This window comes from Equus przewalskii, chromosome 7, assembly GCF_037783145.1.
Source record: "Equus przewalskii isolate Varuska chromosome 7, EquPr2, whole genome shotgun sequence".
Lineage (NCBI taxonomy): Eukaryota > Metazoa > Chordata > Mammalia > Perissodactyla > Equidae > Equus > Equus przewalskii.
Genome location: NC_091837.1, coordinates 81651202 through 81670037, shown reverse-complemented (window position 1 = coordinate 81670037; position 18836 = coordinate 81651202). Strand labels below are relative to the sequence as shown.

Below are 18836 nucleotides of genomic sequence, written 5' to 3'. Positions count from 1 at the left end.
TGTTCTTGGGTGTCTCAGGATGGGGCCCAAGATGGTACCTGAATGGCCAGCCTTCCCTCCTGGTGATTGTGGGGCCCACAGAGGAGAGTTTGGGGGCTGAGCATTTGACACATTCCTGCCCCTTTGGATTCTGTCAATGAATCATCTCTGCTGAGAGTGCAGAAGAAAACTGTTCTCTACATTTCAACATAAGGAGACACGTCTTTGTAAACCCAGAGTCTGTCTCACACAGTTGGGGTGGTGGATCCACAGGCAGAGTCCTGAGCCAGACTGTCTGCCTGGATATCTCACAGTGCAATTCACAACAGTAGAAACCTGGGCTTCTGTCCAACTGCTGTGTGCCTCACTTCTGTCATTCACGAAATGGGAACAACAAAGGGACCTGTTTCAATGAGTTGTTAAAGGTGGAAATGGGTGAATACATATCTTTACTCAATAAAAGTCAACAGTTTTTAATATTATTCTGCCTATGGGAAGACTATGTACATGAAAGGAATAAGGCCACAGTGACAGCAGAATTAACCATGGCATTCAAACAACCCCTGGTTCTCACTGTTTCTTACAGACATTCGACTACAGTGTCCATTCCATGAACCTGAGGGCAATGTGCTACAGGGCAGGGTGACAGAGAAATGGCATGATTCTGGAGCTCAAACAATTATTTTTTCTAATTCATATTTACGCAAAAAATACAAATTTGGGCATGCAAAACGGCCCTGTTTCAGTCAACTGTTCTTCTCATTATAAGCATGTTAACACTGCAAGGGAAATAGTGTCCCACTGATATTCTAAAGCAGGGAAAATCTGGGACTGGATACAAGGGGGCATGGAAGGTGACAAGGAGGAGCCCTGTCAAGGTACAGCCTTTAAAAGAAGGCTTAGGTTTCTGTTATCCACATCCTGCTGTGACACTGCATCGGAATCTCTGTAAACAGAATTCGAGCTATTTTTCTGATTATAAAGAATGATTACTAAGGAAATCAACAGATTTAAATACCCCTTTAGAACATAAAATTGAAAACGTAAGATTTTAACTGTTGGCATTTGAAGGTGAACTTAAAGACTATTGAACATCAGAGTAAGAAAGATTTTTTAAGGGTTATTTCTGCGTGAGTGTAGCTCGGAGCATGAGAGACAGTTGAATTTTACCTTTATTCTCATTGGTATTAGAAAAGTGCCTCCATGCATTTCATGTGAGTCAATGATTGCCAATGATTGCAAGCCCACAATTACTTCTGCAGGTCAATATGAAATACAGGAATAGAACAATGTTTTTTCTCATAAACATTTCATGTTCATGAAGGTGACACTTAGCCTGGTTAAGAAATCAAAAGTTGATTTACTTGAAATACCAACCGCACCAAGCAATGGGAGGTTACAACAGAGAGGTATATATTCAGGATCCCACCATTCACCACACACAGGCTTACAGGCTCCCTGCCCACCTCTGCTTCCTCCAGGAAGGTAAGAGCTTCCAGCTGCTCCAGCTTAACAGCATGAATCATTTTTTAAAATAATAACATTGATGTCTTCTACATCATGTATCTATTCATTCTGTATGATTGCATTTTACTTATTCTGCCAGGGAAAAATTGAAACAGCTTCTTCACCTGGTGTATCCTTTACCTAATATATTTACTTCTGATGAAGTAAATGCTCCCTTAGGAGCACAAGTGGTGGAGAGGAGGGTGTCAGGCACCCATGGAGCCTCGAAGGAAAAAGCAGAGCAGTGCGTCATGGGAGCTGGCTGGATGTGATCCACATGGATCATGGTCTTACTATCAATTATAAGACAGCTAGTGATGAAAGAAAGGCAAAGAAGGTCCATTAATTTTTCGCAAAAGTTTTTTAAATAATAATTTAGATAATCTTCCAAAAATGAAATTTATACATGTACATTGAAAAAGGCTTGAAAAGTAAAACAATGAAAAACTTTATTTGCCAGAATCCCACAACCCAAATATGTCATTTCTTCTAAGAAAATTTCATTACAGACTAACGTCCCCTTCAGTAAATTCATTATCCCATGAACATGATGCTTTTGCAGGAGTTCCAGATCACATCAAGGTCGCCATGAATTCACTCAGTGAAGCAAACACCCACTTCGCACTTGATCTGTTTCAACGGTTCAAAAAATCAAAGAAGGACAACATCTTCTATTCCCCTCTCAGCATCACATCAGCGTTAGCCATGACCTACTCAGGGGCCCAAGGAAACACTGCGCTCCAAATTGGCCAGGTAGATGTCAGCTTCCTTTATATTTGCCTGATTAGATTGATTTCTCTGTTGGCTTCTGTGCAGACGTTCACAGATCTGGCTGCCCCCAGAGGTAGCACAGGAGGCTGGTCAAGCATTCCCATGACTGAGTGAGCACAGGGCTGTGGGGGGCATGTGCCCTCCCCCAGTGCTCTGCCCCATCTGCTTCCCTGTGCTTAGATTTCCTTTGGGAGCTGGGATGAACTCCTACAATTGCCCAACAACCAGAGGTGAGGCTTAAATGCCACAGCACTTGTGGAAGTGATGCACTGACTTAAATCCATGGGAAACATCTTCACATGATTCCTCAACCATGAATGAATGATGAATCAGGATTCTTTGCAGTGGCTAGTGACCAACCAGCTCAGCTGTAGCTTTTCAACGAGCAAATGCATACGTTGAAATTTTCTTTATTCTTTTTGCTTTATTTCTTTAGTGTTTTCTTATTCTGTATTGTTGAGGAGGGTGTTCTTTTGTTTATTTGTTGGCTTTCTTTCTTTCTTTCTTTTTTCTTTACTTTCCTTTTTTGATTCCTCTGAAAAGACAGATCTTTTGAGTAAAGTTTTCTAGTCCCACTTTCTGTCTCTTTCAGGTCCTTCACTTTAATGACGTCACAGACAACACAAGAGGAAGCCCTACAACAGCTCATGTGAGTCACAGAGCACTCGGGTCTAGAAGGAGAAACGCATATCCAAGAGGGTCAGAGTTCAAACTGGGGATCTCAGGGAAAAGTCCATTTATAGGGGAAATCTTGGACAAAATACACTGGACAAGTAGAGTTATTTATTTCATATTACATACTTATTTATTTCAATTTTTTTTTTCCTGAGAAGAGATCAGCATAATGATTAACAGCATGACTTCTGGAACTGGAAGACTAACTTCAAATTCCTCCTCGGCTGTTCATACACGGGGAATGTGGGCAGGCACCACAGCTCTGAGATACACTGCCTCATGCCAGTGCTGGCGGTAATAGAAGATCTTCCTCAATACAGGGATACATTACTAACTGTGCCTGGATTACTGGAAAACCATATAATATTATGTATTATTATTAAATAATAACAATATATATTAATCCCAATAATGTTGATAAAATAATATAATTTTAATTAACTCACAGATGAGATTAAGAAGAATAAGCTTATGTCCAAGTATACTTTACAAAATAATTGTGTGAGCTATATAGTTTAAAGCCTGAATAATCCAAAAGTGTTAGCTAGCAAGTGGAAGGTTCTGGATTCAGACAGACCTGGGTTCAAACGTTGGCACTGTTACCTTGTGTCTCTTTGGAGCGGTTATTTAATTCTATGAGCTTTCTTATTTTCATCTGAATTGGATTAAAGGCTTAAAGATACTGATGTAAAGTCTCAGCAGTCTACCAGGCACACAGTGTTCCTACACTTGGAGTATGACCATCGTGAGGAAGAGACATAGATCACAGTCAACAGGTCTCACAAATAATACCACCTAGGAGTGTACAGGGCTTCGTGTCACAACATCATTGAAACACACAAAATTAACATTCTCATGCAATTGATGTCTGTTAAAATGAAAATGGTTCTAGCCCTTAAGGTGGTTAAGTTTAGCTGGTAAGCTTAACCTAACCATATGTACCAGTTGGAAGACAATTCAGTGATGGAATGGTGCTGCATCTGTAGTTGGAAAGAGAAAAGACCAGCTTTTTTAGAGCAGAAACAAAGAATTTCTTGAAAGAGATTGAATGTAAACTTTTGAAGGACATTTGAGGTAAATTACACCAATATCAGGGAATAATTACAAAAGTTATTTGTGGAGCTACCAAACTTTAGGTATGGATCTAACAGATTTACGTGGATTTAGTACTTACATTGGCAGAGAATGGAATGAGCTCACTTGTTGATGTTTGAAGGCTGAAAAGTTGGGAAATGTGCATCACCAATTTCAAAAGCTTCTGACTGAACTAAAGAAACCCACTGATGCCTATGAGCTGAGCATCGCCAACAGGCTCTATGGAGAAAAAAAGTTTCAATTTCAACAGGTAAGTTTCACTGGCCTGCCACACCTTTAATCTGCATCCTAGGTCCTCTGTCGTCCAATCACCAAATGGAGGAGAGTGAGCAGATGAGCCTGGCTGACCCCCATGGGAAGCATGTACCTAGGGTGCAAGACTCCTTTCCCACAACTACACCCAATGGAGTGTCCCAGAGCCTGATGATTCACCAAGAAAGTGTGGGTTTAGGGATTCCTTTATGACCAATGGGCAGGCTCAGTAGCACAATAAGTCGTGAGATGCCCCTTAATCATCTCACACCATTCAGTCACATAGCACAATGACCCAAGAAATGTATGATGAATGGGATACTGATGGGATAGGCAGGCTTCATGAGTCTCTGAGGAAAGCTGGGGAAGTACCAGGGAATACTGAATGCCCAGGATGGAAGATAGAAGCAAAGGTCAGAACCTTAAGAGTTGATATTACTGGAGAGGAGTCCCAGAAGCACACCATCTCCTTCAGAACAACAAGCTTTGCAGTTTGCAACCCACAGCCTCTTCTGCTCCTGCCTTTGTCAGATGGTATTGCCCTTCAGAGACCTCATTCTTGTGCCAGCCTGTACTTCCATTTCACATTACCCAAAATGGTGCTGTATAAAAATACGCACGGGGAAGAAAATGTAGAAGTCTTTCGAGTCTTGATTCCTGTGCTATATTTTCTTAACATTGAAAATAACCAACTTGAGAATACATAGTTAATAATAAATTGCTCAATTTCTCCTTTCTTCCTTCCCATCTCAAAGGAATACATGGAAAATGTTAAGAAATTTTACCTTTCCGGTGTGGAATCTGCTGATTTTATAAATGCTGCAGAAGAAAGTCGCAAGAAGATTAATTCCTGGGTGGAGAGCCAAACAAATGGTAGAGTATGGGAGACCACTTATAAAGAAACACACTGAGTCCCTGCTGTGTGTGAACCCTGTGCTTGACACTGCTGGGGTGCCCAGAGAGGAAAATGAAATGACTTTGCAGAGAGGACAGTGGAGGGTCCTGAAAATGGTAGAGTGTTCCAAGTCAATGTGGAGAGAAATGAGGGAACCCAGGAGGGGTCACAGGACCAGCTACCTAGAAAAACAGCTGGAGATCTGTGTTTGATCAATGCCGTGGATGACAGAATCTTTGTGGACCCCAAGTCTCGGCTCAGACCCCATCTTGGGTTCACATCCATTACTTTAAATAAGAGCCTTAACTTCTGTATGTGGTTCCCTAAGAGAAACATTAGAAAGGGTTCTCATCTCCTTCCTTAACTGGCCAAGAAGCAGCTCTCCTGTAAACTCCCTTCGTTGCCACCTGCAGCTGGAGCTGCCTGCCCTGTTCTCCATCCCTGCAATCTAAGGGGTTATCCAAGCTGTTTTGCCCATCCAGGACACAGAGCTTAAGAAAGCCTCCATCCTATGAACCCCTATCCTACCTCCCAACCCCGTAAGAGGCCAAACCTACCGTAATTCAAAGTTCAAAGGAAGAGGAAGACACCCCAGGGAATGCTGTCTGGCAGCACAGTGCATGTGTTTCAGATAACAGACTTCATGCCATTTGTCCTAAAGAGTAATTCAGCCCTCCTTCCTCTGAGAAGTGAGGCCAAAGTTAAAAAAACAGAAAAGGAGGAAGGCAAGGAGGGAGAAGTGAGGACAGAGATATGGAAGAACAAAGAAGGGACAGAGCAAGGGGATGTATTTGTTGAAAGAGTAGCTGATATCCATTTATCAATATTCAGTGTGTGAGGACTGAAGTCTGCCACAGACAGAGATTCTAAACACATTTCCAGTGAAAAGAAGGGCCATCCCCATCAGGGGTAACTCCATCAGGTTGGTGCCATGAGGAAAGGGGCACCTCGTGAACTATTGGTCACATAGTCCTTAAAGAGGTGACTCGTGTGAATAATTAATGATCAGTTGTAACTTTCAAAGCACCCTTCAGACAAACCACTTGTACTTTCATGACAGAACTTTGCTTTTCTTTGTTTTGCAGGAAAAATCAAGGATCTGTTTCCTGATAGCTCTCTCAGCTCTGCCATTCTGGTTCTGGTGAACGCAGTCTATTTCAAAGGGCAGTGGGACAAGAAATTTGATAAAGAATATACTGTGGAGGAAAAATTTTGGCTGAACAAGGTATTATCTATAATTTATTTATCATAAAATGTAGTTATATATGGAATGCTAAATTTTAATTCATATCTGATAGAATTTACAGCTGCAGGGAGACAATAGACTTTGTCATGGCTGTATTTTCCTGTTTAATTTTATATTACTGTATTTAGTAGGGAATTCTTGAAGAAACTCCTCTCTAGTTCACAAAATACCCAGATCATTTCTTTGAATGAGGATGTACTTGGTATCTCAACAGTATTATCTTTCTTTGACTTAGGCCTCACTTGGCATTTGTTTCCCACATTAATTACTGCAGGTTACCACCAAACCAGTGCAAATGATGAAACAAACCAATTCCTTTAATTTCACTGAACTGAAGGACATGCAAGCCAAGATCCTGGAAATTCCATACAAACACAAAGACCTAAGTATGATGTTGCTGCTGCCAAATGAAGTGGATGGTCTGAAGAAGGTAAAATCCTGTACCTCCAATTCTTCCTTCTTTTGCCTGATTTCCTAGTAGCACAATGCTTGCATGGACAGTTCATGGAAGCATTGCTCACAGGTGATGGCTGGCAGAGCTCAAGTACAGAATACATCATTTCTTCTTTGCATATATCCTAAAAAAGAATTGCTAAGGAGAACCTGGAACATGCCACATCCCAAAAAATAAGTATTCTATGTATTGCAGTGTGATATAGAAGAATATATGGAAAATCTTAACATCACAGGTCCCATTAATATTCTGAGGGAACTATAAAATGTCAGTTCAGAAAAAAAAAAAACATTATATTTTACAGCCATAAGAACTTCTGATATATTCCAGTGTACTTATTTGAGGATAAGGAAATTAACACTCATATGTAGGTGAAAATGGAAATAGTTGCAAGTTCATTCATAAACACAACAAGAAAACTTAAAAAACAAAGCCTACAGTGGACAAATAGATTTATCCTGATGCTACTTTTCAATTTAGAAGTATTCTGTGACGAGGTGTTCAAAAACCATTCGGACCCTCATTGCTAGGAGTCAAACAACAAAGCAAAACAAAAAGGAATCACAGAATTTTCCCCTTAGCATTGTTATAATAAAGTTAATACGTAAAAATACCAATAACAATATCTGTCACATTAAAGACATTCCAAAAATGGCCATCTGCAATTCCTATAATAGTTGATGATGACGCTGAAGTTGCAGTAATCTTGTCACACTCAAAATATATATTGTGGTAACCCTGGAAATTGGAGACCCTCAGGGAAAGTAATATAGAAATATATGTAAAGGGCCATTACAATATTCATACTCCAGCTCAGCAATCCTTGTTATCAATGACATCCAAGTCCTGGGATTTGATCCTAAGCTAACTAATGTAAACAAGGCAAAAGCCTTTGGACAGAAGCGGCTCAAAATAATGAAAAATTCAGACGAGGATCAATGCTTCATCTTTGAATTATCAATGGTTTAGCCTAGAGACTGACACACAGCTAATGCTTAAAATCTCTTAAGTTAAGATGTATACATTGAATATCAACTTAATACTAGCACTATGTAACAATTTAAACTTGTTAGAGAAATATATATATATCTATATGGGAAAAGTTTACAAATAGGTCAAGAAAGAAACAGGAATAAAAATAGGGTGCATGTCAGAATTGCACTATGGAAAAAATTATGTACACAAAGACATTAACAAGAGAAATCTGAAGATGGAGTTGTAGGCGAGGAGCATAAGAAATGGAGATATAGTTCATCTCTTACAAAATACTTTTGTTTAATGATTCTGTACTTGCATATATATGTATGCAGATGTATCTATACATATATAAATATATAGTTAGATGTCCATATACGCAGAAAAATAACACAGTCATGAATATATAAGTACATTTAATTGATTGGATAATTTTATTCACATCTGTGTTATTTTTACCTCCTGGGATTAAATCTAATAAACTGAATCTTCTCCAATTACATTTTCTATTAAAAGAAAGGTTTTCTACATGATTCAATCCCGTGTTAACGTTGATTTGGGTGTCCACTGAGGCTCATGTCGGCTGTGCCTTCTTTCCATTTTTACAGCTTGAAGACAAACTCACCGCTGAGAAATTAATAGAGTGGACAAGCTCACAGAATATGAGAGAGAGATTCGTGGATTTATATTTACCTCGGTTCAAAGTGGAAGAGAGCTATGACCTGAAGGACACAATGATGTCCCTGGGGATGCTGGATGCCTTCAGTCCACAGGACGCTGACTTCTCTGGCATGACTGGGAGCCGGGGTCTCGTGGTGTCTAAAATCCTACACAAGTCCTTTGTGGAGGTGAATGAGGAGGGCACAGAGGCTGCAGCTGCTACTGGTATAGAATTTGGTTTGTTATCACCACGAGCATACAGTTTCCACTGTGATCACCCTTTCCTGTTCTTCATCAAGCACAATAAGACCAACAGCATCCTCTTCTTGGGCAGAGTCTCTTCCCCTTAGATGGAGTTAGCCTGCTACTAATTTAGGGGGCAGTTCACAGTTGTTCTGGTATATTAATTGCTAGAAATAACAGGTTCTCTTTAGCTCTTTTTCCTTTCCAATCTCATAGTTATCACTAAGAATGTAATGGTTGAAATAGCACATCTATCTTTCTCTTTCTACAAACACATATAAACCTATTTTATTTCCCCATGATAATTCCCCTTTGGACAAAATGTTCAAGATAAGATAAAAAGACATTTCAACACTCTTATCTTCTCCTAAATTTGAAGTGTCATCTGGCTGTCAAAAATTATACCTACTAATCTTACTAACTTAGACACCCACATTTACTTGCATTTAGGTGATATCTGGGATCCTTACATGCCTAAATTTTTGATTTTATGAAATATATTATCAATAAAATGACTTACTTATATTATTTGTTGCTCTTTCTTTTTGTTCTTTCTCTTCCACAAAGTGCAAGTGGCCCAATACATATAGGAAAGATAATTCAGAAATATATTATCATGAAAAAAGAAAATTCAAAATAGAAGTAATGCATTATGAGGTTGGAGAGGTAGGCTCATACAAAAATATGAAAGGCTTTGTATCTCACATTAAGAGTTTTCAACTTTATCCTAAAATAAACAAAAAGCCATTACAGGTTTTGTTCATTTGCTTGTCCAAAGTGGAGAATGAGATCATCACATCTACACCTTGAAAATATATCTCTGGCTATTATGATGTGAGTGGATGAGAGGAAAGAACAGTGAGGATATAGTGAGATTAATTAGTAAACCATTAGAATGTCAGGAGTGAAGACTGAGAGAAACAGATACACATAGAATTATTTAGGAAGTAAAGTCCACTGAATTTTGCAACACATTACATATGGCAGAAATGAGAGACATAAGCCAAGATTGATGCCCCAAGTTTCTGGCCTAACCAATTGGTTGGATGGAAGATCTTATTTTGGAGAGAAGAGAAGATCTCAGGTTGAGGTTTGCACTTGTCGAATTTTCATTTCTTTTGAGATGTCCACATGGAGTTGTCTAGCAAGCACTTGAATATGAGTCTAGAGCTCAGGTGCAGGATATGATCTGGAGCTCTAAATTTGTCATGTTCAACATTGAGAGTTATTGAATAAATATGGCAACTCCAGAAGTTGGTTTTTAAAAAAAAAAAACAATAAAAAGGTGGCTAAAGGCAAGAATGAGATCTTAGAGAGAGTGTATAAGGTGATAAAAAAAGGAGAGCCTAGAATTGACCTTGAAGTATGTCAATATGTAAAGGTCAAGAATTGACAATTTTTGTTTTCTAGAACATAGCTTTTCTTAGGGTACTGTATTCATTCAAAATCTTTCCCAGTCAGTCCTAAATCCCTGCTGATTACATAAACCATGAATTTTTGAGGATTTGAGCAAGGTCCAAATTTTCTTCATCAGAATTCAGCAGCCCAAGAACAGAGCTGAGGAAGGAGATGTTTTACCAGGTAAGTGTGAGACTTGGTCATGGAACTGACAGACTGGCAAGAGAGTGGGTAACATGAGTAAACCATTCAGTGAACAGGCTGGGAAGGGAAGACAAGGCAGAAGGCTGTTACCTTGATGAACAGAGAGGCAGTGGGGCACTTAATGAGCCTGAAGAACAGAAATGATGAGAATGAGTTTGTGAGAACTATCAGAGGTTCAGAAGTTTGGCCCAGGATCTAGGATTCTGAAATGTATTTTAAAATAGAAAATTGTAGGTAATAAATAAGCTTGGAGCCTAGCTATGGATGTGAACTAATTTCTAACAGTTCAATGAAGTTGAAATGGGTACAGAGTCTGAGAGGTTTGAAGAATTGATTGTTAGAGTGCCTTTAGACCATAACTTTCAACTACTTGTTATTTTAAGTGGGTTTTCAAAAGGAACTTTATAAAAGCAAACAAGTTAAGACAGAGGCTCATAGGCATTTGAGTCATGTCAAGTAGAAAACATGGTTGACATTTAGTTCTGAGAACTGAAAAGCTTTGCTCATGGTCTAGGCCAGTCAGAAAACCAACTACCCCTGCACTGTGGCCACATGTAAGAGAAATTGAAGATAAATTAAAATCTTGTATCTCTTTTTAAAGTAATAGATTATAATTCACTGAACGAAAAGAATGTGATGAGTCCATACTGATATAATATAATAAATGACTAAATTAAAAGTTTTAGATGAGTGACATCACCAACATGGCAGAGAGAGTTGTTCCCTTTGTTTCTCTCCTCTAAGTTACAACTAAATGTACATTCATTAACCAACAGACGATTCCCTACACAGTACAGCAGGACACCTAAGAGATCCATGCGTCCATACTGTTTGATGGACAGGATCCCCAGGAAGCAGTGGAAAAGGTGGGCAGAGCCCTCCCCCCTCTGTGGCAGTGACCCAAGTTGCAGATCCTCACACAGCAGCTGACACAATTGTAAGAGGAGGCAGGGGAAACCCAGCCGACGCTCAAATGCTTTCAGAGTGGTAGCACAGCCCACAAGAACACCCACTGTGTGGCAATAGCCCCACCTGTGGAAACACCCCCCACTGATTATAGTGGTTCAGCCCCCAAGAAGAAGCCCTTCTCACCTAGCACAGCAGCCCAGCAGGTCCCCTGCCAAGTGAAGCATCCCCACCCTCATGAAAGCACCCCACCTGCTGAGCACTGAGGCCCCACCTGCACGTGTGCAACCCACCAAGTGGCTGCAGCCAGCCCACACAAACGCAGAGAAGCCATACCAGCACAACTTCCATCAGATGGGGAAGGATCAGAAAACACAGCACCTGCCCCCCAAGTCGGGGCTGGTGGAATCTGTGAACTGATACTACGAAAAATGCACCAGCAAAGGAACAATTCATCAAACACCAGGGAGAGCTACAGTAACACTTCAGAGCATGAGGGAAATGACAAGTCTCCAGGAACCAATCCTGAAACCTCAGAAACTTACAATCTAAATGACAGAGAATTCAAAATAGTTGTCATAAAGAAACTCAATGAGTTACAAGAAAACTCAGAAAGACAGTTCAATGAGCTCAGGAATAAAATTAATGAGTGGAAGGAATACTTCACCAAAGAGACTGAAACCCTTAAAAAAAACTATACAGAAATTCTGGATATGAAGAACACAATTAATGAGATAAAAAATAATCTAGAAACTATAAAAAATAAAACTGACCTGATGGAGGAGGGAGTAAGTGACATAGAAGATATTGAGAAATGCTTCAGGTGAAGGAGGACATAGAACTAAAATTTTTTAAAAATGAAGAAATTCTTTGAATATATTTGACTCTATTAGTAAAAACAACATAACGATTATAGGTGTTCAAGAAGGAGAAGATAGGGTGCAAGAAGCAGAGAGCTCATTTAAAGAAATGATAGCTGAGAACTTACCAAACCTGGGGAAGGAACTAGACTTACAACTACATGAAGCCAATAGTACTCCTAATTACATTAATGTGAAAAGACCTCTAAGGCATATAATATTAAAAATGGCAAAAGTCAATAGCAAAGGAAAAATATTAAGGGCAGCAAGCCAGAAGAAAATCACTTACAAAGGAACACTGACCAGGCTTTCAGCAGACTTCTCAGCACAAAACTTACAGGCTAGGGGAGAAGGAATGATATATTCAAAATGCAGAATGACAAAAACTTTCAGCCAAGAATACTCTATCCAGTGAAACTATCCTTCAGATACAATGGAGAAATAAAAGCTTTCCCAGATAAACAAAAGCTGAGGGAGTTCATTGCCACTAGTCCTGTCTTACAAGAAATGATGAAGGAAGCCCTTCTACCTGCAACAAAAAGGCAAAAGTTTACAAAGCTTTGGGTAAGGAGATAAACAGACAGGCAAAATCAGAAAATTGTAGCTCTCTATCAGAACAAGTTAGCAAACACTTAATTAAAACACAAGAAATAAAGGGAAGGAAAACATCAAAAACAAGTATAAACACTTCAATTTAGTCACAAAATCACAACAGAAAAAACGATAATCTGTGACAACAATAACTCAGAATGGAAAGAGGAAGGGGATGGAACCTGCCTAGGCTAATGGAAATAAGTGGCTATCAGAAAATGGATTATGTCATCTATGAGATCTTTTATACAAACCTCAGGGTAACCACTAAACAAAGAATCAGAATAGAGCCACAAAGCATAAATAAAGAGAAAACTGAGAAAACCAGCAAAGTTAAATGGGAGAAATACAAGGGAAGATAAAAAATGGAAATATAGAGCAACCAGAAAACAAGAGATAAAATGACAGTAGTAAGCCCTCATGTATCAATAATCACTCTAAATGTAAATGAGTTGAATTCTCCAATCAAAAGTCACAGTGGCTGGATGGATTAAAAAACAAGACACAATAACATGCTCCCTCCAGGAAACACATCTCAGCTCTAAACACAAAAATAGGCTTGAAGTGAAGGCGTGAAAGATGACACTCCAAGTAAATGACAAGCAAATGAAAGCAGGTGTTGTCATACTCATACCAGATAAATCAGACTTCAAGGTAAAAAAGACAATGAGAGAAAAGAGGGGCAGTATGTAATAATAAAAGGGACAATCCACCAAGAGGAAATAACACTTATGAATATGCATGCACCTAACACAAGAGCAACAAAGTATATAAAGCAACTACTAAGAGACCTTGAGGGAGAAATTGACAGCAATGCAATAATAGTAGGGGACCTCAACACCCCGCTTACATCAATGGATAGTCCATCCAGACAGAAAGTCAACAAGGAAACAGCAGCCTTAAGTGAAACACTAGACCAGACGGACTTAATAGATATATACAGAACATCCCGTACGAAAACAGCAGACTACACGTTCTTCTCAAGTACACACACAACATGCTCAAAGATAGATCACATGTTGGGAAACAAGGCAAGTCTCAACAAATTTAAGAAAATTGAAATCATATCAAGCATCCTTTCTGATCACAATGCTATGCAACTAGAAATCAACTACAAGTAAAAAGCTTGGAAAGCCACAAATACGTGGAGACTAAACAACATGCTACTGAAAAACCACTGGGTCAATGAATAAATCAAAGGAGAAATCAAAAAATACCTGGAGACAAATGAGAATTAAAACACAACATATCAACTCTTATGGAATGCAGCAAATGTGGTTCTAAGAGGGAAATTTATAGCAATACAGGCCCACATCAACAAACAAGAAAAATCTCAAATAAGTAATCTTAAACTACACCTAACAGAAATTAAAAAAAGAACAAACAAACAGCCCAAAATCAGCAGAAGGAAGAAAATAATAAATTAGAGCAGAAGTAAATGAAATAGAGACTAAAAAACAATAGAAAAGATTAATGAAACTAAGAGCCGGTTCTTTGAGAAGACAAACAAAATTTACAAACTCTTAGCTAGATTCACTAAGAAAAACAGAGAGAAGTCTCAAATAAATAAAATTACAAATGAAAGAAGAGAAATTACAACAGATACCATAGAAATACAAAAGATTATAAGGGAATACTATAAAAAACTATGTGCCAACAAATTCGATAACTTGGAAGAAATGGATAAATTTTTAGACTCATACAACCTCCCAAAACTGAATCAAGAAGAAACAGAGAATCTGAATAGACCAATCACAAGTAAAGACATTGAAACAGTAATAAAAAACCTATCAAAAAAACAAAAGTCCAGGACCAAATGGTTTCTCTGGAGAATTCTACCAAACATTCAAAGAAGATTTAATACATAGTTTTCTCTAACTATTTCAAAAAATTAGAGAACACTGAATGTTTCCTAACTCATTCTATGAGGCCAACATCAGGATGATGGTATCAGGATGATACCAAAACCAGATAAAAACAATACAAAGAAGGAAAACTACAGGCCATCATAACTGAACAACATTGATTCAAAAATCAGCAAAACATTAAATACAGCAGTACATTCAAAGGATCATAAACTATGATCAAATGGGATTTGTACCAGGGATGCAAAAATGGTTCAACATCCACAAATCAATCAATATGATACACTACATTAACAAAATGAGGAATAAGAATCACATGTTTGTTTCAACAGATGCACAGAAAGCATGTGACAAGATCCAACATCCATTTATCCATTTCTCTTGCAATTAGGCAAGAAAAATAAATAAAACTTATCCAAATTGGAAAGGAAGAAGTGAAACTCTCACTGTTTGCAGATGACATGATTCTATGTATAGAAAACCCTAAAGAATCTACCAGAAAACTATGAGAAATAATCAAAACTAGAGCAAACTTGCAGGGTAAAAAGTCACTTACAAAAATCAATTGCATTTCTATATGCTAATAATGAACTAGTAGAAAGAGAAGTCAAGAATACAATCCCATTTACAATAACAACAAAAAGAATGAAATTTCTAGGAATAAATTTAACCAAGAGGACGAAATACCTATACACTGAAAACTGTAAGGCATTATTGAAAGAAATGGAAGATGACACAAAGAAATAGAAAGATATTCTATGCTCTTGGATTGGAAGAACAAACATGGTTAAAACGTCCAAATTACCTAAAGCAATCTACAGATTCAATGCAATCCCTACAACAATCTCAATGACATTTCTTCATGAAAAAGAAGAAAGATTCCTGAAATTTATATGGAACAACAAAAGACCCCAAATAGCCAAAGTAATCTTGAAAGAAAGAACAAAGATGGAGGCATCACAATCCCTGACTTCAAAATACACTACAAAGCTGTAGTAATCAAAACAGCACAGTACTGGCACAAAAATAGACACACAGATCAATGGAACAGAATTGAAAGCCCAGAAATAAAACCACACATCTATGTACAGCTAATCTTTGACAAAGGAGCCGAGAACATACAATGGTGAAAGGAAATTCTCTTCAATAAATGATGTTGGGAAAACTGGATAGCCACATGCAAAGGAATGAAAGTAGACCATTATCTTATACCATACACAAAAATTAACTCAAAATGGATTAAAGACTTGAATGTAAGACCTGAAACCATAAAACTCCTAGAAGAAAATATACATAGTACACTCTTTGACATTGGTCTTAGCAGCATGTTTTCAAATACCATATCTACTCAGGGAAGGGAAACAAAAGAAAAAATAAACAAATGAAACTACATCAGACTAAAAAGCTTCTGCAAGGCAATGGAAACAATGAACGAAATGAAAAGACAACCCACCAACTGGGAGAAAATATTTACAAATCATATACCTGAGAAGGGGTTAATTTCCAAAATATATAAAGAACTCATACAATGCAACAACACGAAAACAAACAACTCAATCAAAAAATGGGCAGAAGATATGAACAGACATTTTTGCAAAGAAGATATACAGATGGACAGTAGGCACATGAAAAGATGTTCAATGTCACTAATTATTAGGGAAATGCAAATCAAAACTACAATGAGACATCACCTCACACCCATCAGAATGGCTCTAATTAACAAGACGAGCAATTGTAAGTATTAGAGAGGATATGGAGAAAAGGGAACACTCATACACTGCTGGCGGGAATGCGAACTGGTATGGCCACTATGGAAAACGGTATGAAGATACCTAAAAAAATTTAAAATATAAATACCTTACAATCCAGCTATTCCATTACTGGGTATTTACCAAAGGACATGAAATCAGCAATACAAAGAAATCTATGCATCCCTATGTTCATTGCAACATTATTCACAATAGCCAAGACATGGAAGCAACCCAAGTGCCCATCCACCGATGAATGTTTTTCTTAAACTCTTTTTGAGATTTTCATTTTTTAGGGCATTGAAATCCAAATAATTTGGGGGGTTTTAAATTTTCTTATTGCAATAACATTGGTTTATAACATTATATAAATTTCAGGTGTACATAGTAATATATTTCAAATTCTGTGTACATTGCATCATATTCACCACCCAAAGACGAATTAAAATCCATCCCAACACACAAGTACCTGATTACACCTTTCACCCTCTCCCCTCACCTCTCCCCCTCTGGTAAACACTAATCCAAACTGTGTTACTCTGTGTTTGTTTGTTATTGTTTTTATCTTCTACTTATGAGTGAGATCATATGGTATTTGACTTTCTCCCTCTGACTTATTTCACTTAGCATAACACCCTCAGGGTCAATCCATGTTGTCACAAATGGCCAGATTTCATCATTTCTTATGGCTGGATAGTATTCCATGGTGTATATATACCATATCATCTTCACCCATTCATCCCTTGATGAGGACATAGGTTGCTTCCAAATATGGCTATTGTGGATAACGCTGCAATGAAGATAGGGGTACAGGTATTTTTATGCATTTGTGTTTTCAAGTTCTTTGGATAAATACCCAGGAGTGGAATAGCTGGATCATATGGTAGATCTATTCTTAATTTTCTGAGGAAACTCCATGCTGTTTTCCATATTGGATGCACCAGTTTGCACTCCCATCAGCAGTGTATGAGGGTTCCCTTCTCTCCACATCCTCTCCAACACTTGTTTCCTGTCTTGTTAATTATAACCATTCTGACTGAAGTGAGGCGATATTTCATTATAATTTTTATTTGCATTTCCCTGATGGTTAATGATGTTTAACATCTTTTCAATTGCCTGTTGGCGATCTGTATATCTTCTTTGGAGAAATCTCTGTTCAGATCTTTTGCCCATTTTTTGATTGGGTTGTTGGTTTTTTTGTTGTTGAGATGTATGTATTCTTATGTTTTGGATAGTAACCCCTTATCTGATATATGGTTTGAAAATATCTTCTCCCAATTGTTAAGTTGTCTTTTCATTTTGTTGATGGTTTCCTTTTCCGTGCAGAAGCTTTTTAGTCTGATGTAGTTCCATTTGTTTACTTTTTCTATTGTTTCCCTTGCGAAATCAAACACAGTATTTGAAAAAAATGCTGTTAAGACCGATGTCAAACAGCATACTGCCCATGTTTTCTTCTAGGAGTTTTCATGGTTTCAGATCTTACATTCAAGTCTTTAATACATTCTGAGTTGATTTTTGTGCATGATGTAAGAAAATGGTCTACTTTCATTCTTTTGAATGTGGCTGTCCAGTTTTCCCAACACCATTTATTGAAGAGACTTTCTCTTCTCCATTGTGTGTTCTTGGCTCCCTTGGCGAAAATTAGCTGTCCATATATGTGTGGGTTTATTTCCTGGCTCTTGATTCTGTTCCATTGATCTATCTGTCTGTTTTTGTGTCAAGACCATGATGTTTTGGTACTATACCTTTGTAGTATATTTTGAAATCAGTGAGTGTGATACCTCCAGCTTTGTTATTTTTTCTCAGGATTCCGTTAGCTATTCGGGATATCTTGTTATTCCACGTAAATTTTAGGATTCTTTGTTCTATTTCTGTGGAAAATGTTGTTGGAACTTTGATAGAGATTGCATTGACTCTATAGATTGCTTTAGGAAGTATGGACATTTTAACTATGTTAATTCTTCCAATCCAAGAGCACAGAATATCTTTCCATTTCTTTGTATCTTCTTCAATTTCTTTCAAAAATGTTTTATACTTTTAGGTGTACAGAACTTTCACTTCTTTGGTTAAGTTTATTCCTAGGTATTTTATTCTTTTTGTCACAATTATAAATGGGATTGTACTCTTAACTTCTCTTTCTGCTACTTCGTTGTTAGTGTATAGAAACACAACTGATTTTTGCATATTGATTTTGTATCCAGAAACTTGAGTATATTCTTTTAGTATTTCTAAAAGTTTTTTAGTGGATTCTTTAGGGTTTTCTACACATAAAGTATGTCATCTGCAAATAGTGACAGTTTCACTTCTTCCTCTCCAATTTGCATCCCTTTTACTTCTTTTCCTTGCCTGATTTCTCTGGCTAGGACTTCTAATACTATGTTAAATAAGAGTGGTGGAAGTGGGCATCCTTGTCTGGTTCCTGTTCTCAGAGGGATAGCTTTCAGTTTTTCTCCATTGAGAATAATATGAGCTGTGGGTCTATCATATATGGCCTTTATTATGTTGAGGTATTT

General features: G+C 37.8%; 1 protein-coding gene across 1 annotated transcript; it reads left to right on the top strand.

Moving 5' to 3' along the window:
• Positions 1-2050: 2050 nt before the first annotated feature.
• On the top strand, positions 2051-9178 carry LOC103550776 (serpin B3-like). Its single transcript, XM_008519841.2, has 7 exons — positions 2051-2238; positions 2849-2905; positions 4148-4276; positions 5034-5151; positions 6259-6398; positions 6694-6849; positions 8457-9178. Exons 1-7 carry the CDS (start codon positions 2074-2076, stop codon positions 8856-8858), a joined length of 1167 nt encoding a protein of 388 aa, XP_008518063.2. The 5' UTR covers positions 2051-2073; the 3' UTR covers positions 8859-9178.
• The last annotated feature ends 9658 nt before the right edge of the window (positions 9179-18836 follow it).